We start from the raw sequence: 24,488 nt of genomic DNA on the forward strand, positions 1-24,488 counted from the left end.
TGTTGCTTCAGTATTGCAACACAATCTTCTTTCCTCATGATGCCATTTATTTTATGAAGTGCACCAGTCCCTCCTGCAGCAAAACAACCCCACAACATGATGCTGCCACCCTCGTGTTTCACAGTTGGGATGATGTTCTTAGCCTTCAAAAGTGTCTCCCTCCCTTTCCTCCAAACGTAACGATGATCATTATTGCCAAACAGATCAATTTTAGTTTCGTCAGATCACAGGACAGGTCTAAAAAAATTAAGGTCTTTGTTCCTGTGCAAACATTAATCTGGACAGTTTATGTTTATTTTGGAGTAATGGCTTCTTCCTGGCAGAGTGGTTTTTCAGCCCATGTTGATACAGTACTTATTTCACTGTGGATAATGACACAATCTTACCAGCTTCCACCAGCATCTTCACAAGGTCTTTTGCTTTTGTTATTGGGTTGATATGCACATGTCTGATCAAAGTACGTTCATCTCTGATACCCAGAACACGTCTCCTTCCTGAGCGGCATGATGGCTGAACAATGCCATCTTGTATTCGCGAATAATTGTCTGTACAGATGAATGAGGCACAGTCAGGTAACTAGAAATTGCACCCAAGGATGAACCAGATTTGTGCAAGTCTACAATTCTCTTCCTGAGATCTTGGCGGATTTCTTTTGACTTTAACATGATGCTACACAAAGAAGCAGCATGTTTCAGGTGTGCAATAAAATACATCCACAAGTGTTTCTCGAATTAACTCAGATGTTAATAATAATAATCTTTATTTTATATAGCGCTAACATACAGTATGCCACAGCGCTTTACATACCGTATATCAGCAACATTGGAGATTAGAATTTGCCTTGGAAAACAAATCGGCTGTTGTCTACAATTAGTACCAATATAAATTACAATCCCCACATCTGTGTCTTTTACATTTAGCCTGGCTCGAGAAGGAAGCGCTCCTTAGAAAGGCTCCGCACCCCATTAGCTGGGTCCCATGACAAATGCTCCCTGCCAAGATCCATTCATTTTAATAGCCATCTGCACATATACATTTCTCCTGCATTTCCCCAGCTACGTTAGCTGAAGGTCTCATGGGAATATTATATACAGGGCAGGAGACAGACGAGATTTTCTGCTAAACTATCCAGATGTCAACCTCTGCCATCATTTACTCCACTGTGACCTCGTCTATACTGTCCAAAGCACAGAACCATTAGAAATCACTTATCGCGGCAGATTTTGCATGAATAATACAAGAAATGTAGAGATCATATCCACCGACCTAAGCACGAAAATAAAATCCGGCTCCTGCTTGAATAAAGTGTATATGTGTATAATAATATAAAGTATTAAGAAGTATTTCAGGCACAAAGAACAATGAGCTTCACATGTTTGGATTAATTATCTCTTTTTCCAGCCTTTTCTGACTAATTAAGACCCTCCCCAAACTTGTGAACAGCACTCATACTTGGTCAACATGGGAAAGACAAAGTAGCATTCCAAGGCCATCAGAGACAAGATCGTGGAGGGTCACAAGGCTGGCAAGGGGTACAAAACCCTTTCCAAGGAGTTGGGCCTACCTGTCTCCACTGTTGGGAGCATCATCCGGAAGTGGAAGGCTTATGGAACTACTGTTAGCCTTCCACAGCCTGGACAGCCTTTGAAAGTTTCCACCCGTGCCGAGGCCAGGCTTGTCCGAAGAGTCAAGGCTAACCCAAGGACAACAAGGAAGGAGCTCCGGGAAGGTCTCATGGCAGTGGGGACATTGGTTTCAGTCAATACCATAAGTAACGTACTCCACCGCAATGGTCTCCGTTCCAGACGAGCCCGTAAGGTACGTTTACTTTCAAAGCGTCATGTCAAGGCTAGTCTACAGTTTGCTCATGATCACTTGGAGGACTCTGAGACAGACTGGTTCAAGGTTCTCTGGTCTGATGAGACCAAGATCGAGATCTTTGGTGCTAACCACACACGTGACGTTTGGAGACTGGATGGCACTGCATACGACCCCAAGAATACCATCCCTACAGTCAAGCATGGTGGTGGCAGCATCATGCTGTGGGGCTGTTTCTCAGCCAAGGGGCCTGGCCATCTGGTCCGCATCCATGGGAAGATGGATAGCACGGCCTACCTGGAGATTTTGGCCAAGAACCTCCGCTCCTCTATCAAGGATCTTAAGATGGGTCGTCATTTCATCTTCCAACAAGACAACGACCCAAAGCACACAGCCAAGAAAACCAAGGCCAGGTTCAAGAGGGAAAAAATCAAGGTGTTGCAGTGGCCTAGTCAGTCTCCTGACCTTAACCCAATTGAAAACTTGTGGAAGGAGCTCAAGATTAAAGTCCACATGAGACACCCAATGAACCTAGATAACTTGGAGAAGATCTGCATGGAGGAGTGCGCCAAGATAACTCCAGAGACTTGTGCCAGCCTGATCAGGTCTTATAAAAGACGATTATTAGCTGTAATTGCAAACAAGGGTTATTCCACAAAATATTAAACCTAGGGGTTGAATAATAATTGACCCACACTTTTATGTTGAAAATGTATTAAAACTTAACTGAGCAACATAATTTGTTGGTTTGTAAGATTTATGCATCTGTTAATAAATCCTGCTCTTGTTTGAAGTTTGCAGGCTCTAACTTATTTGCATCTTATCAAACCTGCTAAATCTGCAGGGGTTGAATACTACTTGTAGGCACTGTATATATTATATATATATATCTATATATATATATTATATATATAAATAAATATATATATATATATATATATATATATATATATATAAAATTTTTATGTTTTGGGGGTTTTTTTTCATGGTGTCGGCACCCTTGAAATTGTTCTGAAAAATAAAGTACAGTATTTGTCCCAGAGAACTCCTGTAATTACACGTTTTGTTGTACACGTTTATTTCCTTTGAGACACACACACACACACACACACACACACACACACAAAAAGGCAAATTGGACATCATTATACACATAACCCTAAAAAAGGACCTGACAAAATTGTTGTCCCCTCAATTTAATATTTGGTTGCACGCCCTTTGGATAAATAACTGCAATCAATCGCTTCCTATAACCGTCCACAAGCTTCTTCCTCCTCTCACCTGGAATTTTGGACTCTTCTTTATAAACGGCTCCAGGTCTCTCATGTGAAGGCGTCTTCTCCAACAGTAATTTTAAGATCTCTCCACAGGTGTCAATGGGATTTAGATCCAGACTCATTGTTGCCACTTCAGAACTCTCCAGCGCTTTGTTTCCATCCATTTCTGGGCGCTTCTTGAAGTATGTTTGGGGTTTGCTGGAAGACTCATGACCTAGGACATACACCCAGCTTCCTGACACCAGGCACCACATTGTGACCCAAAATAGTCCTTTGGTAATCTTCAGATTTTATGATGCCTTGCACACAATCAAGGCACTGCGTGCCAGAGGCAGCAAACCAGCCCAAAACATCTCTGACCTCCACCATATGTGATTGTAGGTACTGTGTTCTTTTCTTTGTAGGCTTCATTCTGTTTTCAGTAGAATGTTGTGCTTTACCCAAAGGCTGTGTCTTGGTCTCATCTGTCTACAAGACCCTTTCCCAGAAGGAGTTTGGTCACTCACGTACATTTTGCAAATTACAGTTTAGCTTTTTATATCTCTGTGCCAGCAGTGGGAGTCCTCCACCACTGCATTTAATTTCATTCAAATGTGAAAAGATAGTTTGTGCTGACACTGCTGCACCCTGAGCCTGCAGGACAGATTGAATATCTTTACATCTTGTTTTGGGTTTATCCACCATTCGGACTATCCTGCGTTGCAACTTTTCATCAATTTTTCTCTTGCGTCCACGTCCAGGGAGATTTGCTACAGTGCCATGGGTTGTAAACTTCCTGATTATGTTGCACACCGTGGACAAATGAATATCAAGATCTCTGAAGATGGACATGTAACCTTGACCATGGATGTAACCTTGACATTGTTGATATTTTTTAACAATTTTGGTTCTCAAGTCCTCACACAGCTCTTACCTCCTCTTTGTTTTACATGCTTAGTGTGGCACACACAGACACAATGCAAACATTGAGTCAACGTCTCCCCTTTTTATTTGGTTACAGGTGTAATTCTCATATTGTCTGCACCTGTTACTTGCCACAGGGGAGTTTTGATGAGTGTCACATACTTGAATTAATGTTGATTACCCACAATTTTGGAAAGGTGGCAACAATTTTGTCAAGCTCAAGTTTGGGGGATTTATGTGAAACTTATCTTCTTTTTTCTTTGCTTTTTTGTGTGTGTGTGTGTGTGTGTGTGTGTGTGTGTGTGTGCTGTTCCAATATACACAAAGGAAATAAACGTGTATTACAGAACATGTAGTTGCTCAAATTGTGCCCATTTAGCCATTTTCCCTCCCCGGTGTCATGTGACTCATTAGTGTTACAAGGTCTCAGGTGTGAATGGGAGCAGGAGTGTTAGGCTGCTTTCACACCTCCGGTTTTTGCTATGCGGCACAATCCGGCGCTTTGCAGGAAAAACGCAACCGTTTTTTTTTTTGCTGCCGGTTGCGTTTTTCCTGCATAGACTTTAATTAGTGCCGCATGGCCTTGCGTTCGGTCCGGTTTTTGCCGCATGCGGCAGATTTAGCCGATGCGGCGGCCGGATGGAACGTTGCCTGGCACTTTTTTTGTGCGGCAAAAAAAAAAAACGGATGCGGCGCTTTTCTCAATGCATCCCTATGGATGCCGGATGCGGCAAAAACTGCATCCGGCTGCCGCATGCGGTTTTTGCCACTGCGCATGCTCAGTAGCAAGCAAGCGGCAAAAACCGGACGGGCCGCATGTAAAAAACTTATGCAAAGGATGCGGTGTTTTCACCGCATCCGTTGCATAGGTTTCACAGCCGGATTGAGCCGCACGGCTCAAACCGGATGTGTGAAAGCAGCCTTACACACTCTCTCATACTGGTCACGGGAAATTCAACATCTCTCCTCATGGCAAAAAAATTCTCTGAGGATCTGAAAAAAGAATTGTTTCTCTACATAAAGATGTCTGAGGCTATAAGAAGATTGCCAGCACCCTGATACTGAGCTGCAGTGACTGTGGCCAAGACCATACAGAGGTTTAACAAGACAGGTTCCACTTAGAACAGGCCTCGCCATGGCCGACTAAAGAAGCTGAGTGCATGTGCTCAGTGTCATATCCTGAGGTTGTCTCTTCCAAAGAGACGTACAAGTGCTGCCAGTATAGCGTCAGAGGTTACAGGGGTAGGGGGTCCGCCTGTCAGTGCTCAGACCATATGCCGCACACTGCATCACATTGCTCTGCATGGCTGTCTTCCCAGAAGGAAGCCTCTTCTAAAGATGATGCACAAGAAATCCCACAAACAGTTTTCTGAAGACAAGCAGACTAAGGACATGGATAACGAGAACCATGTCCTGTGGTCTGATGAGACCAAGATGAACTTATTTGGTTTAGATGGTGTCTGAGTGTGTGGTGGTAACCAGGTGAAAAGGACAAAGATCTGTATCCTCCCTTCAGTCAGGCGTAGTAGTGGTAGGTCATGGTTTGGGGTTGCATGAGTGCTGCCGGCTGTGGGTGGCTACAGTTCAATGAGGGAACCATAAATGCCTACATGTACTGTGATACACTGAATCAGAGCATGATGATGCCCTGCTTCAGTATGATGTAAGGTTCCAGTTCCGATACAGGAACACAGGCTTGACGAGTCCAGGAAAAATGTATAGGTCAGGTACAGAAACAGAAACTGAACAGGTTCAGGAACTCAAGCAGGTTGGTACTGGAACACATGCTGGTCAGATCCAGGAACTCAGGCAAGGAATTGAAAGCTGGACAGATTCAATCACACAGTCAGGACTGACACTGGAACGCGACATAGGTAAGGATGGTTGACCTCGGGGAGATCAATATCCAACACCACGGAGACACCATCACGTGTTTCTCAACGCAGTGACACTAGAACAAGGCCCCCTGGGAAAATATGCAAAACAAAAATGCTGCGTAGACACCATCACGTTTCTCAACGCTGGCAGGAAACTAGCCAGGTCTTTCACCGGGACGGAACAACCACAGGAAGGGCAGTCTCCAGTCAAGGAAACCGCCTATACCACACTGATGAGGGGCAAATACCCTGAAACAGCTGTCTGTGGATGGATACCATGTTTTGATATAGACGGTTTCCTTGACTGGAGACTGCCCTTCCTGTGGTTGTTCCGTCCCAGTGAAAGACCTGGCTAGTTTCCTGCCAGCGTTGAGAAACATGTGATGGTGTCTCCGCGGCATTCTTGTTTTGACACTGGAACACGGACTGGATGGGCCAAAAACTCAGGTAGAGCCAGTACTGGTATACAAGGTCGGATGGACTAGGAACACAGACAGGACTGACACTGGGTCAAAGGCTTGTCAAGTTCAGAAACACAGAAGGCACAGAACTGATTACAGGCAGGCTGGTGATGGATACAGGGAGACTGGAGTAACAAGCTGGACCAACATGATAGGACTAGGCTGGGAACCTAATGAGTTGCTCAAGCCTCTCCCAACAGGGGAAGGTACTGTAGATACCTGGACTCTCAGAGATAGGCTGGGGACACCTTGTCAAGGTGTGCGCGCTGCCCATTAAAGAAACTGGGCGCGTACAGGCACCCTAGGTTAGTGACTAGGGAAACCTTGTCAGGACCCAAAACACATGTGAGCAGCCGAGGAGCAGAGTTGGGGACTGCACTACTGTGCAGGAGAGCAGGAGACCGCGCAGCACAAGGACACCTGCAAGGACAACCACATGGCCAAGGAGATAGCAGCGTCGATGCCCCTACCGGCAGGGGGGTGAGAGCACAGGGGCATTAGCGTAGGGAAGCACTGGGACGCCGGTGCCATAATTGGGGATAGGGACGCCGGCTTTACATTTACACTGTTAAATACAGATTAATTAGTGACATGTTAATAAAATAAACAACAAAACTGATGTAAATAACAGGACATTTTCAGATGACGGCTTCTCTTTAAATGATAAGAATAATAGGCTGTGGATGGTCTGATGGGTGCTGTATGCAAAACTGACAGATCAGGATTTCCCTGCTGCGTACCTGCGGCTCCGGACCATTTGTATGTAACCTCACTTTGCATAGATTTTCTCCCATCACTGTGAACCTCGGGTAAAGGTGATCGTACAGTTTAGGTCACTGAAGAGCTCTGGAATATTATACCATTATTATACCGTACATCACGCTCCACTGGAAGTTACACAACCGCACGAGCCCTTTCCTATTACACTTCCTAAGAGAACCTGGACTCTCCTAAATCAGGAAATTCCTGCATAAAACAATTTAGGATTATTTTTTTTATTTTTTTTTTTAATCAAGAGATCTGCCTCATTTCAATCCTCTATTCTATCCTCCCCCGGGAAATACCGTATTTTTCGGATTATAAGACGCACTTTTCTTCACAAAAATTTGGGAGGAAAATGAGGGGTGCGTCTTAAAATCCAAATATAGCTTTACCTGGGAGGCCTGTCTGCGCGGCGATCGGGTGTGTTCGGGCGGCCGGGTGCCTGTGCCTGCGTGCGGGCGGCAACTGGGTGCCTGTGGGTGGGCGACAGCCGGGTGCCTATGGGTGACTGTGTTCGGCGGCAGCCGGGTGCCTATGCCTGTGCCTGCGTGCAGGCTGCCTCTCTGTGCGGATGGGCGGCCTGCTGGCTGCCACTCTGTGCGGGCGGGCGGCTGTACGGCAGGTTTCCCAGTGTGTCTGTGGTCCCAGTTTCAAATGATGGCGCCGGGAGTGGGCGTGTGCGCAGATGGAACCCTTGGATGAGAGCTCCATCTGCGCATGCGCCGCTCCAGGCGCCATCATTTGAACCGGGACTGGGGACACTGGGACACTCACCGCCCCAGCCTGCTGCACCACTCACCCGCCACAACCTCTGCCTCCTGTGACCCGCTTCACCACTACTGCTGCCCCCCTCCAGTAAGACGACACTGAAGTATAAGTCGGACCCCATTTTTATTTTTACCCTTTTTTTTTTTTTTTTTTATATCTTTAAATTTGGGGTGCGTCTTATAATCTGGTGCGTCTTATAAAGTGAAAAATACGATATATCACGACATTGACACTTAAAAGGTATTTTATTTCTAATGCATTCAGGTCAGGGGCCACTTGGTAGGTCTGGACCGGAGAACACAGGGAAAATTTCATAAGGAGACACTTCTGGAAGGGTTCTGGAAGGTGGAAGGAAAAACTGAAGAGTTGGAAAAACTTTTTGGTAATGGGATGCCCAATCTGTTTAAAACCCTTGCAAAACTTTAAAGCCCAACCATTTTAAGATGGGTAAGTGGGAAGCATCAAAGTAACAAAAAGGCACTGTAATAGGAAAGTGGACTGTAGAGATGAATGCTGACCGGCTGGTACCTGCACCGCGGATTACAGAACCAGCCGTGGTGCACCAGGCACACCTCTCCTCCTGTAATATAATGATCCAACCACAGCTGCCACCGACCATGACAAATGCATCATCTCAGAAAGGAGGGGATGAAAACTCCCACTCATCTCACCAATAAACCAGCAAGGCTCGGTATATACCGGAGTTATGCAGGGCACTGCGCTGGATTGGAAAAACAAAAAGAAGAAAACAAAAAGCTGTATGCAGACATATGGCAGCACATCCGTATACTGAAAGGAACGAGAAGTAGTGAAAAAAAGACTATATATCACACATTCCAGATATACTGGATGACGAAATTGAGACGTATAATTGGACATAGGTCACACAATTACAGATTTTTGACATTTGTTTGATCGAAACTGTCTAAATTTATTTTACTCACTTATATAGCATCATAATATTCCATTATCACTCTCCCCATTGGGGCTCACAATCTATATTCCCTATCAGTCTTTGGAGTGGGGAAGAAAACTGGAAAAGCCGGAGGAAACCCCTGCAAACAGGGGGAGAACATACAAACTCATTGCAGATGTTGCCCTTCGTGGGATTGGACCCAGGACCCCAGCGCTGCAAAGCAACAGTGAAAACCACTAAACCACCATACTACTCACTGTACAGTGCTAACCACTGAGCCAGTGTGCTGCCCACTGTACTGTGCTAAACACTGAGCTGTCCACTGCACAGTGCTAGCCAATCAGCCACAGTACTGCCCACTGCTAACCACTGAGCCACCGTGCTGCCCACAGTACAGTGCTAACCATTGAGCCACCGTGCTAACAACTGTACTATGCTAACTGCTGAACCACTGAGATGCCCACTGTACAGTGCTAACCGCTGAGCCACCATGATGCCCACTATACAGTGATAACAAATGAGCCACCCTGAAGCCAAACGTACTGTGCTAACCGCTGAGCCACCGTGCTGCCCATTGTACAGTGTTAACCACTGAGCCACAATTTTGCCAACACTGAGCTGCCCACTGCAGTGCTAACCAATTAGCCACAGTACTGCCCACTACCAACCACTGAGCCACCGTGCTGGCCACTGTACAGCGCTAACCATTAAGTCACTGTGCTACTAACTGCACAGTGCTAACCACTGAGTCACCGTGCTGCACACTGTACCGTGCTAACCACTGAGCCACCTTGCTGCCAACTCTACTATGCTAATTGCTGAACCACTGAGCTGCCCACTGTACAGTGCTAACCGCTGAGCCACAGTTCTGCAAACTGTACAGTGCTAACCACTGAGCCACCATGATGCCCACTATACAGTGATAACAAATGAGCCACCCTGAATCCAACTGTACTGTGCTAACCACTGAGCCACCATGCTACCCCCTGTACAGTGCCAGCCACCAAACCAACATGTTGCCCACTGTACAGTGCTCACCAATGAGCCTGGGCAATAAAAAAAAAATGTCCATTTTATAATAACTGCACACCCTGTTAAAACCAAATTCCTCTAAATTCAGGCAGTCAATAATATCAATTCCTTAACTTCAGAGGAGTCTGGGGATAAGTATAAGTGAGGGGGGAGGGGGTCTACAAATTTACAGTTGAGCTGCGGTAACAGTCCATATACAATATCAGAATTGCAATGTGCAGTTTACTCACCACTTTCCATCTTTCTTTCACCAGGACCCCCACATTGAGGATATCCGGCTGCTCCCCTCCCCCACTCATTGCACGTGGTGCTGGAGCTGCTACGCAGAACTCGTGTCACCGGAGATCATCGGGCTCCCAAGGGCGACTTCCATCTACCCAGTGGCTACAAGGAAAACAGGCAAATAAATTGTATTAGTAATTTACCTTCTACAGCAAAATATTTTTTAAATAAAAACAAATTGCAAACATTGAAAACTTTTTTTCACCCCAGTTAGGATAATTTATGCTTTGACCGGCATTCTAACTATGGATAACTACAATAAAGTGGAGATATAGTAGGTTGCAACGCGCTTTATCAGGTTTTGCTCACATCTCGTTTTGAGCCTATGAGAGAAGGATACATAAGTAGGATCTCCGGAGGGATTAAAAAAATAAATACGGTAAATAAATAAATAAATAAATAAATAGCCCTCAGTCCTCTTGTTACGGACATTGTCCAATAGCTCTTGTAAATAGAAGCAATTTTGCAATTTACTGATTGCTAAAAATCTCAGCCATTCTTGAGATATTAACACTTTTGTTCACAGTTCGTTGCCTTGGGAGAGCGACCACTGCTGCTAGACCGCAGGTCATGAGCAGCGCTTACAATTTCTTTTCTAAGGAGTGTGTAAGCCCTGCTCCGAATCGGTCAGAATCACTAGAGCGTGCTGCAACCGCTTGTCATAGAGAAATGATAAAATACAGAAAGACATCTCTTCGGTCTCTGGAGAATGGACATAGCCAATAGTGGATTGAACATAAGGGATTCATTAAAACGGAGGAAGAACAGAGAGTGTCAATGCAACATCTAAGTATACCGTCTCACTAAACGACGTACCAGCGATTCTGACCACAATTTGACCTGGTCAGGATCGCTGGTGCGTCGCTACATGGTTGCTGGTGAGCTGTCAATCAGGCAGATCTCACCATCGACCAGCCACCAGCAACTCTGTGCTTGGTAACCAAGGTACACATCGGGTTACTAAGCAAAGCGCTTTGCTTAGTTACCCGATATTTACCCTGGCTACGTGTGCAGGGAGCCAGCGCTTAGCGGTGTACGCTGGTAACCAGGGCTTTGCTTAGTTACCCGATATTTACCCTGGTTACCAAAATATGCTGCTTACACAGAGTCGGTGCTCGTTGGTCTCCCGCAGTCAAACACACCGATGCGTGCTGCACAGCGGGAAACCAACGAGCAAAAAATGAACCAGAACAGTGTGTAACAATCATATTTAGCTAAGACCCCCTGGTGTGGACAGGAAATTGAATTGGTTATCTGCTTTAAACAGACACAAGGTCTGGGGACTGAATATCCTGAGCTTGGAAGGTGTTAAATGTGTCACCTGTGAACAAACCAAACTTTTTGGTGTCGGTGGTCAGTGATCAATATTGGGGTTTGTATCGATCTGAAATTTATGGTAGATACATTTTCAGCTTTGTGCTCCCGAGGGGAAGAACGTGCATATTTATTAGATTTATTAGCTTTGCGATCAGCGCATCAACTTTAAATTAAGATAGGTTAGGTGGATGTTGCGAACCAAGTTTCATCTATATAGAAAAGTGAAATTGTGATAAGAAACATGACTAGAATATCTCTCGCCAGGGACCTCCAGGAGTGAAGATATCCTGAACGTTAAGGGAATCTCCTAATTTTCTAGAGACTGAAGCCAAATGCCATTATTAGCCATGTAAGGAGTCAGCAGAGGGGAGGTATGTGGGTGTAACTTGTGATAATAAAAGCAAATTCCAAATTATGATCCTTGTTCAATGCCAGGAAGATACATTGCTGTGAAGGATTGTTCCATGTTTTATTGGAGTGCTCTCCTGACATCTCCTAATTTTAGCCAATTGCTAGACAGCAGCAGTGGTGTATCTCCTAGGCCACGAGTTGTAAACAAAAGAAAAGTGGTAATTTTAAGGGAGTACTCTAGTGATTTCTCCCTTCATTAACTATGATGTGTGCATAATGAACACAGTAAGGGCGGCGTCACACAGGACGATATATCGTGCGATCGCACCCGCCCCCGTCTTTTGTGCATCATGGGCAATTTGTTGCCCGTGGCGCACAAAGTCATTTACCCCCGTCACACGGACTTACTACCCTAACTACGTCGCTGTGGGCGACGAACATCCTCTTCCTGAAGGGGAGGGACGTTTGGCGTCACAGTGATGTCACAGCAGCCGCCAAATAGAAGCGGAGGGGCGGAGATGAGCGGGAGGTAACATCCCGTCCACTTCCTTCCTTCCTCATTGCCGGCGGGACGCAGGTAAGCTGCAGTTCATCGGTCCTGGGGTGTCACACGGAGCGATGTAAGCTGCCTCGGGAACGATGAACAACCGGAGCACAGAAAGAGGAACGACCTTATGAAAATGAACGACGTGTGAACGAGCAACGATAAGGTATTTTTGCTCGTTCACAGTCATTCGTAGCTGTCACACGCTACGATATCTCCAACGATGCCGGATGTGCGTCACTGAATCTGTGACCCCGACGACATATCGCCCGATATATCGTAGCGTGTGACGGGGCCTTAAGATACTCCCCTGTCTCAGTCTTCTGCAGTCTTCAGCGGTGCCCTGGTACCCCATTTATAACCCCGGTGTCTTCTGTGTGGAGCAGCGGTTACTTTCTCAATGTAAGGCTATGTGCGCACATTGCGTAATTGCATGCAGTTATGCTGCGATCTGCACCGCAGCGTAACTGCATGCGTCTTGCGTCCCCTGCATAATCTATGGAGATTGTGCAGGAGACGTGCGCACGTGGCGTATTAGAGCGCAGCGCTTCGGCTGCTGCCCGAAGCGCGCGTTCTAAGAAGTGACATGTAACTTCTTCGTGCGCTCTGCATGCGGTCCCTGCTCTGTCTATGGGACGGGCTGGGAGGGGCTACATGCAGAGCGCATGAAATCGGCTTTTGTTTCTGCAGCGATTTGAAGCGCACGTGTGCTGTTCAAATCGCTGCAGAAATTTCTGCAGGGCCAGTACGCAACGTGCGCACATAGCCTTAGTCGAGATATATTGCAAAAGTATAAAAATTGACCTCCAATTCGCTCAAAAGACACTGATTCAGCAAGTCAAAAATGTGGTCATTTGGTTCTGGGGCGCCGGCGAAAATGGGAAAAGACAGATCGGTGAGTTTGTTATCGTACTCATTATACAGAGGCTTTTCCAATGAGTTTTTGGGAGCACAAGCTGTCCAAATCCTCCTTAAAATTCCTAAAAAAAACCCTGAGTTTCTGCACATTTTCTGCTTTGAAAACAAATCAAATTATGAATAACTCCTCCAACACCTTGTATATGTTCATCACACTTGACACCATATTGTTTTATTGTTGTCCGGTCTCGGAGAAACCTGTGTGGTCACAATGCCGGATCGGAGCAGATCCAGTGCTGCGCATTGAGTGCCGGGGTCACGTCACGTCTTTGCCATCCATTGAAGGAGAATACTTTGCACCAATTTATAACAGACAGGCGAATTCTCAGATTCTTCAGGAGCAATTTTGTTCTAGACTTAGATGATCGGGCATGTTGAATTTTACATGCCCAATCCTTTTATTTTTCTTAATAACCTGATGCCAGAGGGTTTCGTCAGCAAATTTATCCCCCATTCAAAAGACATACACGCTTGGCTGAACCAAGAATACACGGGTACAAGGAGTTCATTAGAAATAGCTGTCAGCTGAGCCGAGAAAGTACAGTCCTAAAAGCGAGGTCTGAAGAAAAAATATAGCTTTTATTGTCATTGACAGACGAAACGTCTTCCGTGCCTCCAGCAAGTCCATAGACCTCAATTAATTCGGAGACTCTAGCAAGAAGGATTTGGCTAATTTTTTATCAGCCGGCTACCACAGTACAGAGTATAACTAATAGGCTTGGACATTATCTCTTTATAAGTCGGCATGGGCGAGGTCCACAACGTAGGCTGGGGAGAATAAAAACAACGTGGCACAAGGGAACTGTAATCCATGGCACCTCGATTCCACCAATCAATACGTGAAGGGTTGCGTATTTTTGAAGATTTATTTTTCTCTTTACTAAAGTACATGTATTTGGTGCCAGAAAAATAAATAATATTTTTTGCAATTTGGTTTAATTAAAACAATCGCACCTTTTGGTTTTTACAGGCTGTTCATTTCCGTGCACATTCAACTTTGATGTGGTCCGTGGTTATAAATTAGCTGAGAGCTCACAAAAAAAAAATGAATTACAGAGCCCTGTTTGATTGCCAGAATTTTAACTCAGACTACTGGTTCTGACACTTCACATTTTGGGTTCTCTGGTGCTTCTGAGATACACAGGCAGGCTCGGGCATCGACCAGCTGTGTGCTCATTAGTGATTGGGCTACCAGGAGTTAATCTCTGCTAGCATGCTGGTTACCTCTAGGATCACATATTGTGGGAGACATATCACAGTTAATCCCCACCTTTTTAAGATGGTGTAATCTGTCTTACCATGCCGACTATAGCTTTTGCTAAACCGGTCCGCGTGCTGTTGTGTACCAGTTTGCTGGTGATTATATTTTGTGCTACAGAAATTCTCCCATCATCTCCGTTTACTCCCTGCTCTTTATTTCCTCCCAGCCACATATTTGTCTGATACCTCTGTGTGTGTGTGATAGAGTTTGGATTGTCTATTTCTGTGGTTTCAACCACTCCTGTCCTGGCCCTCCCGTGAGGCGGAGGAGAGGGGGTATTAGATCAGGGCAAGGAAGGCGGCACAAAGATCTTCACCATTAGAGGTATCTTGGAGTGGGGACAGCTAGCCCTGATATGACCATACCACCAATGACAGCTCCGTTATGTTTTTATAGGGCACCCACAACATTTTTTGGAGGCGCCAGAAAAAAAAAGTGGCAGGTGCATTTGATATGGTAGAGAACAGTATTCTCTGTGAAAACTGCATGAGTTCTTAGAGTAGATTTGCCTAAAACAAACTGAATAGTTTAAACATATCTGAGACCTGATGAGGCTGGGCCACTTACTTTGAAAATCCATGTCAAAAATGGCTGCATAATCCAATTTGAAACATGGGATGCTTATTTCGAAATAGTCTGACATTGACTTCAAAAGTAAGCACACGAGCTTCATCAGGTCTGAGATCACATTTCATAGTGTATGCAGCTCGTATTACTGAATCTGGTGACAGATCAGGTTCAATCCATTAACCTTTAGTGAAATGGCTTCTAAATGCCCAAGTATCGGATTTCCACAGCAGAAATCATAACTGACAAAGTAATCTGAGCACATTCTACAAAATTAGGCTTCTCTGAAGATCAGCAATGCCGGTGACTTCATCGCACTCATCGGCAGCTGACATTGAAGGTCACTTGTTTCTTTCCCAATGTCATAGTCAGGGTTTTATGGTTCGCTTATGAAACTGAGCGTAATCGTACGATGAGAAGGGACATGGCGAAAAAAATCTGCAGAAGGTAGTGTGACACCCCCGGCCTATCAGGTCGTCACAGGGTATTGTGCAATCTGCCCTTCTGTGCAATATCCACCTCCTCCTTGGTTACGGGTCCCTAACCAAATGGTGTTGCCAAAACCAGCTAATCAAAATCCTAGGAACACTCTGCACCACACCCACCAGACACACCAGTGGACTGCCTGAGTGGAATAGGGTCACCCACTTGGGGGGTTGGTTAAGGGGAGGTCAGGAGTGTCAGGAGTCAGTGAAAGTGAGAGGAGGTCAGGAGCTGGGCTCCTTGGAACTACTAGGTAGCAGACGTTGGTCTGGGCCTAGTAGGAGCTGGACCCCCGGTCGCAGGGGATCGTGACAAGGGGCATGGCATCGTCGTGGAGGACAGCCGGCGGCCTTGTACCATCACCGGGCTGGGACCAGGGCACGATAAGGTACATGGACCCTAGGTCAGGGAGTAGCTTCAGGCAACCTGACAATTTACCCGACGAGAACGGAGCCTTCAAGATATGCTCTCCACCAGCTCCAAAATCGGGGTACTAGCGCAACGAAACGGATAGGACTTTCCACACATACGGTCCAGGAAATCCCAAGCGTGAACCCTGAGAGCAAGCTCCCTCGGTTAGCCACACTGGGAAGCGGGACCTGATTAGTTTCAGGCTACAAGGACCAACCAGAGAGAAACAAGGTGCCAAGGGAAAGGTCACAGATCATCAGGCAGCACCAACGGAAACAGGACCCAGGCGTGCTCCCCCCTCAGCGGCAGCGGTGTCCAGAACTTTGGCTTACTACAGTTGTTGGTGTCAGCGTTATTGGAATGAGTGAGTACGCGAGTGACCCTTACCTCCCCAATGGCATCTCCCTTCACCACCACCGAGTCCCAGGGCATTCCCCCTACCCGTGGAGGGGTTAAACACCTGGCTGCCCACTCCATCGCCCCTGGGTACTCCCAGCCGCAGCGGTGGTACTCCACTTTAACACACACCACGGGTGGCGTCACGAACTATTCCATACAATACTCCCCTGTAAATACCCCCTTTTTCTATTCGAGAGACCGCGAGACCCCCGGGTCCGGACGTCCCTCGAGCCACCGCGGATGCGGATCCGAGCAGCCCGGCTGCTGACACGGGGGCGGTACAGTAGTATGAAAAATTCCACATCCAGATCACACACATACAGCACAGGAAAGGGAAACTAAATCAGGAATTTGCTTTTTTTGCCCCTCGTTACTCCAGCGCAGTAAATGACTATTACAAGGGACAAGGACATCATAGAGGCTATCACTGGGGGAACGGACAGAGAATGCAGAGGGGCAAGAATAACCCGTCATCCATATCTCATTGTCATACAGGTCATTGTCCAAAGGATTCTCAGGGAACTGCTCTTCAATCATTAACAGTTTTCAATTTTTGGCACATCTGAAAATAGAGACAACATTAACCAAAGCTTTGTGTGACCTGCGCTCCTAAGTCTATGAGACGGCACACGCAACTACGCACAACACGCTCCCGTATAGGTCAGGTCTGAAGGTGTCACGTGCATAAGGACAGGCTCAGGATTAGCGTTCCCATTTACCAGTTGAAACCATGCACATTTAAAAGTTGATTTTTTTTTTTCCCTTTGGGCATTTTAGGGTTAATGCCTTCCCTTGTGCAGCAGCCGACTTGCTCGGCTGTCTTCAATCGAGCATTTCCGGCCTGTATTTAAGCCCTCTGCTTCCTGGGTATTTTGCTTGTTATTCTATTCAGTTAGGAGCTAGCCAGGGAGCAGAGAGGATGTGTTTTTAATGCGGCTGTCTGCTGCGATTGCTGTAAATGGTTTCTACTACCTTTTTTTTCATACCCTAAAGGGGGCTTTACACGCTATGATATCGTTAATGTGTTGTCGTCGGGGTCAAGTTGTTAGTGACGCACGTCTGGCGTCATTAACGATATCGCAGCGTGTGACACTGACCAGCGACCTTAAGCGACCTCAAAAATGGTGAAAATCGTTTACCATGGAGAGGTCGTCCCAAACTCAAAAATCGGTAAGGGTTGTTTATCCAGGTGGTTCATCGCTCATGCGGCAGCACACATCGCTATGTGTGACACCGCAGGAGTGAGGAATGTTTCCTTACCTGCCGCCGGCCACAATGAGGAAGGAAGGAGGTGGGCGGGATGTTACGTCCTGCTCATCTCCGCCCCTCCGCTTTGATTGGCCGGCCGCTTAGTGATGTTGCGGTGACGTCACTGTGATGCCGAACGTCCCTCCCCCTTGAAGAAGGGATTGTTCGGCAGTCACATCGATGCCGCCGACCAGGTAAGTACGGCATGTGTGACGCTGCCGTAGCGATAATGTTCACTACGGCAGCGATCACAAACAATCGCAGGCGCGACGGGGGCGGGTACTTACACGCTCGCTATCGCTACAAATTGCTAGCGATATCGCTACTGTGTAAAGCCCCCTTTACCCGTACACCTTTGGTTATCCCCTGGTGCAGGTTTTAGGAGTGTATGAGTTTTTGTTTACCTCTGTTTGTCATACCTTGTTAGTGGGTTCTTAGGATTTCCGCCCCGGTCTATTCCTTGGGTGGTGGGGACGTAGTCATCAAGGCCAGGACAGGAGGCCATGTTGGAGGCTCAACCCGGACTACCTTTTAAGTCTACCGTCGGGATAAAAGACAGCACAGGGACCCCAGTCCTAGGGTCAGCTGAGGAGTGCCTGTACCATCTTTATCTCCCCATTACGGAAGGGCTCCAACATCTGTATCCACTAAAACAGGGGTGTCAAACTCAAAATCCATGGGCCAAATCCAGCCCACCACATCATTTTATGTGTCCCACGAGCTGGGAAGCCAGTAGATGCTTTTCTCTGTCGTCCATAGCATCTGGCAGAAAAAAGCACCACCTGTGAGTTTTGTAAATTTTCCGCCAGTCTGTACTGCGCATGCGCTAAAGAGGCTGCCGTGCGCAGAACAAACGGTAGATGCTAGAATATATGGGCTCTGGTGATCGCAATGTCACTTCCGTCACGTGTTGTCAGCGCCACTTTCAGTAGGGAGCGCAGCGCACCATTCAACGGAGTAGCTGTGGCTCAGGAGAGGGCTGCCGCACACTGCCCATCTTCAGCCCTCGCTCACTGCATCAATGAGAAGCTGCAGGTGAAAAAGGGCACAGGGTGGTGGAATTTATGGGGTCTATAACATGGGGGACGCCTGTGGAGGGATTTTATGGGTCTATAATGCTGTGGGAATACCTGTGATGGAATTTGGGGGGTTGCAATGCTGTAGAGATGTCTATTGTGGGATTTTGGGGTATACAATGTTTGCAGCGCTCCTGTGGTTGGATTTTAGGGGTGAACAGTGTTTTGTTTGGGGATGCCTGAGGTAGGATTTTGTGTGCCTACAAAGATGTGGGTATACCCGCGGTGGAATTTTGAGAGTCTACGATGCCTGTGGTGGGATTTGGGGGGGGGGTGCAATGCGAGGGGAGGGGGTACGATTTCAATGTGATTTTAGGGGGTGTGCAATTCTAAGGGGATGTCTGTGGTCGGATTTTGGGGGGAGGGGTTGCGATGCTGGAGGATGACTGTGATGGGATTTTTTGGGGATGTCTAATGCTGTAGGAATACCTGCAATTGGATTTGTGTGGAGTACAATATTGGGGAATGCCCAAAGTGGGATATTGGGGGTCTGCACTGCTATGGAATGCCTGTGGTGGCATTCGAAAGGTATGCAATGCTGAGAGGGATGCATGAGGTGGAGTTTTGGGGAGTGTGTGATGTTGGGGGGGAGAGGAAGCCTATGGTATGATTTAGGGAGTCTATAATGCTGGGATATGCCTGTGGTGGTAGTATGAGAGGGTGTGATGCTGGGGAGACGTCTGTATGGGATATGGAGGGGTATACAATGTTGGGGGGGGGGGACGGACGCCTGTGCTGGGGAAAAACTTATGGTGGGATTTAGACCTCAGGGACAGCGGTCGTATAGCCCTAGTACCCAGGGGCAGCGGTCGTATAGCCCTAGTACCCAGGGACAGCGGTCGTATAGCCCTAGTACCCAGGGGCAGCTCTTGTATAGCCCCCTAGTACCCAGGGGCAGCTCTTGTATAGCCCCCTAGTACCCAGGGGCAGCTCTTGTATAGCCCCCTAGTACCCAGGGACAACTCTTGTGTAGCCCTAGTACCCAGGGGCAGACTGGTTTAGCCCTAGTACCCAGGGGCAGACTGGTATAGCCCTAGTACCCAGGGGCAGACTGGTATAGCCCTAGTACCCAGGGGCAGACTGGTATAGCCCTAGTACCCAGGGGCAGACTGGTATAGCCCTAGTACCCAGGGGCAGACTGGTATAGCCCTAGTACCCAGGGGCAGACTGGTATAGCCCTAGTACCCAGGGGCAGACTGGTATAGCCCTAGTACCCAGGGGCAGCTCTTGTGTAGCCCTAGTACCCAGGGGCAGCTCTTGTATAGCCCCCTAGTACCCAGGGACAACTCTTGTGTAGCCCTAGTACCCAGGGGCAGACTGGTATAGCCCCCTAGTACCCAGGGACAACTCTTGTGTAGCCCTAGTACCCAGGGACAACTCTTGTGTAGCCCTAGTACCCAGGGACAACTCTTGTGTAGCCCTAGTACCCAGGGACAACTCTTGTGTAGCCCTAGTACCCAGGGACAACTCTTGTGTAGCCCTAGTACCCAGGGACAACTCTTGTGTAGCCCTAGTACCCAGGGACAACTCTTGTGTAGCCCTAGTACCCAGGGACAACTCTTGTGTAGCCCTAGTACCCAGGGACAACTCTTGTGTAGCCCTAGTACCCAGGGACAACTCTTGTGTAGCCCTAGTACCCAGGGACAACTCTTGTGTAGCCCTAGTACCCAGGGGCAGACTGGTATAGCCCCCTAGTACCCAGGGACAACTCTTGTGTAGCCCTAGTACCCAGGGGCAGACTGGTATAGCCCCCTAGTACCCAGGGACAACTCTTGTGTAGCCCTAGTACCCAGGGACAACTCTTGTGTAGCCCTAGTACCCAGGGACAACTCTTGTGTAGCCCTAGTACCCAGGGACAACTCTTGTGTAGCCCTAGTACCCAGGGACAACTCTTGTGTAGCCCTAGTACCCAGGGACAACTCTTGTGTAGCCCTAGTACCCAGGGACAACTCTTGTGTAGCCCTAGTACCCAGGGACAACTCTTGTGTAGCCCTAGTACCCAGGGACAACTCTTGTGTAGCCCTAGTACCCAGGGACAACTCTTGTGTAGCCCTAGTACCCAGGGACAACTCTTGTGTAGCCCTAGTACCCAGGGACAACTCTTGTGTAGCCCTATTACCCAGGGACAACTCTTGTGTAGCCCTAGTACCCAGGGACAACTCTTGTGTAGCCCTAGTACCCAGGGACAACTCTTGTGTAGCCCTAGTACCCAGGGGCAGCTCTCGTATAGCTCCTGGCCAGTTTGTACGTTGCAGTCCATGCTCGTACCATGTTGTATGGAGATTTGCATGAGCCCTTACAATTACAAGCTGCTTTTTTTAAAGGCAAATGACATTGTCCGCTGTGAAAATTAGTTTGACACCCCTGCTCAAAAAATGTGAATATGTTCTGGTCAAGCGCTGCCGTAAGTGGAGGACAGCGGAAAATAATTTGCATTATTCATAGATTGATCATTTTATTATAGAATCATTATTTTTTATACTTTTTTTGTAGAAGTTGTGCCATTGTTCTGAAATCTTAATTTACTCACTTAGCAAATTCAGCAGCAACTGCCGTGCTGGGTGTATCGATCAACTTGCAGTATATGTCTCCTGTGCTGCTCTCCTCTTGCCTTCTGCTGATTGATTGACAGCAGTCAAGAGTCTTCGATGTGTAATGCAATTCTGCAGCGTCCCACAGGCGCCACCCCTGCCGTCGCCGCGCCCCACAGGCGCTACCCCTGCCGTCGCCGCGCCCCACAGGCGCAACCCCCTGCCGTCGCCGCGCCCCACAGGCACAACCCCTGCCGTCGCCGCGCCCCACAGGCCCAGCTCTGCAGTCGCCGCGCCCCACAGGCACAGCCCTGCAGTCGCCGCGTCCCACAGGCACAGCCCTGCAGTCGCCGCGTCCCACAGGCACAGCCCTGCAGTCGCCGCGTCCCACAGGCACAGCCCTGCAGTCGCCGCATCCCACAGGCACAGCCCTGCAGTCGCCGCGTCCCACAGGCACAGCCCTGCAGTCGCACACTACTTATATATGCAAATTAAAGTGTACAAAACTAGATATGGCTGAACACTAGCACAGTGCTCTGTACATACTGTCCCATGATTGCTGAGCACTGTGCTACCGTTCAGCCATGAGAAGTATTGTACACTGACGTTTCCTGTGTTACATCTGTCTTACATCAGTAGCATAGCAGAGACGAGTCTGTGAGACGTATCAGAGATGTGTCTGCCTGCTATAGCATAATGCCATCACACACCCAAAACCTGTCTCTGCTGTCAATCAACTAGTGGGAAGCAGCACATGGTAAAGAGAATATCACAGGAGACATGGACTGCAAGTGCACCAATACACACAACAGAGCACTTGCAGTCGAATTTTCTTAAAAAGATTTCTGAACAAATGGGGCAACAGATCCAGACCAAAAATGCATTGTGGGAATTGGGACACAAGGAGAATATAACCCCTACTCCAAAAATTATCCCAGTAGCAGATCATACTGATAATATCCTGAAATAGGGCTTGAGCAGCTCTTTCAGGATATGTACCTTTTATTTGTGCATGTTGCCCTGTTGTGTTGATGTAAACCCCGGAAGTTCATAGTCACATGCCAGTTGGTTAATGAAAAATGAATATTCACCCTTTCCCTGCCCATAATCCTGCCGACCCCTCTGTGCCGGCGTCAATGATTGGAACGTGTGTTAATGGAAAATGAATATTCACTCCCTTCCCCCACCCATAATCCCACCCCCTCTGCCGACATCAGTGATTGGAATGTGCATTAATGGCAAATTAATATTCATTCACACCTTTCTTCCCGTACATAATCCAGTATACCCCTCTGTGGCCGGCGTCAGTGATTCACTCAGACAGCCGAATTACTGCCTGAGGATCGCAGCGCAATGCTCGGACTGGCCGGAGGCTCTCCTCACCTGAGCATGACAGCTGCATAGAAATACATGACGACACATTCAGGTCAGAAGAGCCCCCGGCCAGTCCAAGCATTGTGCTGCAATCCTCGGGCAGTAATACGGTGATCTAACTGAATCAGTGATGCCAGCAGAGGGTGGGTGGGATTATGGGCAGGGGAAGGGGGTGAATATTCATTTTCCATTAATGAGCGACCCAATCGCGGATGCCTATACAAATATGACATCCCCTGAAAATAAGCCCTACCATATCTTTTGGAACCAAAAATAATACTGTCTTATTTTCGGGGGAAACACAGTCTTAATCAACATTAATTTACAGTGTCCCATGCCAGAGAATGGTAATGTGGCTGTAAAAAAATTAATAAATAAATAAAAATCGGTTGGCATGCGGATGGTCCAGGTGCTGTCTGTTATCACACCCGCTAAGGCTAGGTTCACATTTCCGTTGTTTTTCATCAGTCACAATCCGCCGCTCTGATAAACAATGCAATCCATTTGGCGGATTCCGTTGTTTCCCATAGATTTATATGAGCGGCGGATTGTGACTGATGATGCTGCGTTGCATCCTCTGCTCGACTGATCAGTCGTGGAACGACTGACAGCCGGACGGCAGGAACGCAGAGTATAACGTTTTTTGATCAGCGGAATCCTTATGATTTTGCTGCGCATGCTCTCTCTCGGCGGCCGAACAATCAGCTGATCACCCGGCGGCCGGCTTCTGTGAGCGATCAGCTGATCACCCGGCGGCTGGCTTCTGTGAGCGATCAGCTGATCACCCGGCGGCCGGCTTCTGTGAGCAATCAGCTGATCTCCCGGCTTCTGTGAGCAATCAGCTGATCTCCCGGCTTCTGTGAGAGAACAGCTGATCTCCCGGCTTCTGTGAGAGAACAGCTGATCTCCCGGCTTCTGTGAGCGAACAGCTGATCTCCCGGCGGCCGGCTTCTGTGAGCGATCTGCTGATCTCCCGGCGGCCGGCTTCTGTGAGCGATCAGCTGATCTCCCGGCGGCCGGCTTCTGTGAGCGATCAGCTGATCTCCCGGCTTCTGTGAGCGAACAGCTGATCTCCCGGCGGCCGGCTTCTGTGAGCGATCAGCTGATCTCCCGGCTTCTGTGAGCGAACAGCTGATCTCCCGGCGGCCGGCTTCTGTGAGCGATCAGCTGATCTCCGGGCTTCTGTGAGCGAACAGCTGATCTCCCGGCGGCCGGCTAATGAGAGCGATCAGCTGATCGTTCACAATAGCCGGCGGCTGGGAGATCAGCTGATCGCTCACAGAAGCCGGGAGATCAGCTGATCGCTCACAGAAGCCGGGAGATCAGCTGATCGCTCACAGAAGCCGGGAGATCAGCTGATCGCTCACAGAAGCCGGGAGATCAGCTGATCGCTCACAGAAGCCGGGAGATCAGCTGATCGCTCACAGAAGCCGGGAGATCAGCTGATCGCTCACAGAAGCCGGGAGATCAGCTGATCGCTCACAGAAGCCGGGAGATCAGCTGATCGCTCACAGAAGCCGGGAGATCAGCTGATCGCTCACAGAAGCCGGGAGATCAGCTGATCGCTCACAGAAGCCGGGAGATCAGCTGATCGTTCACAGAAGCCGGGAGATCAGCTGATCGTTCACAGAAGCCGGGAGATCAGCTGATCGCTCACAGAAGCCGGGAGATCAGCTGATCGCTCACAGAAGCCGGGAGATCAGCTGATCGCTCACAGAAGCCGGGAGATCAGCTGATCGCTCACAGAAGCCGGGAGATCAGCTGATCGCTCACAGAAGCCGGGAGATCAGCTGATCGCTCACAGAAGCCGGGAGATCAGCTGATCGCTCTAAAAAGCCGGCGGCCGGCTATTGTGAACGATCAGCTGATCGTTCTCTCTCTCACGTTTTACAATGGAATCCGCTTTCCAATT

General features: G+C 48.0%; 1 protein-coding gene across 2 annotated transcripts in view; it reads right to left on the reverse strand.

The window, feature by feature from the left end:
• Nucleotides 1–24,488, reverse strand: part of TTBK2 (tau tubulin kinase 2) — a 137,057-nt gene that overhangs the window by 100,127 nt on the left and 12,442 nt on the right. For both annotated transcript variants that reach the window (XM_075329961.1, XM_075329959.1), the window contains exon 2: nucleotides 10,045–10,198. In XM_075329961.1, coding sequence (XP_075186076.1) covers nucleotides 10,045–10,113 — 69 coding nt within the window. In that variant the 5' untranslated portion in view covers nucleotides 10,114–10,198. The remainder of the gene's footprint in view (nucleotides 1–10,044; nucleotides 10,199–24,488) is intronic.

The sequence above is a fragment of the Anomaloglossus baeobatrachus genome, chromosome 12 (assembly GCF_048569485.1).
Source record: "Anomaloglossus baeobatrachus isolate aAnoBae1 chromosome 12, aAnoBae1.hap1, whole genome shotgun sequence".
Taxonomy (NCBI): domain Eukaryota; kingdom Metazoa; phylum Chordata; class Amphibia; order Anura; family Aromobatidae; genus Anomaloglossus; species Anomaloglossus baeobatrachus.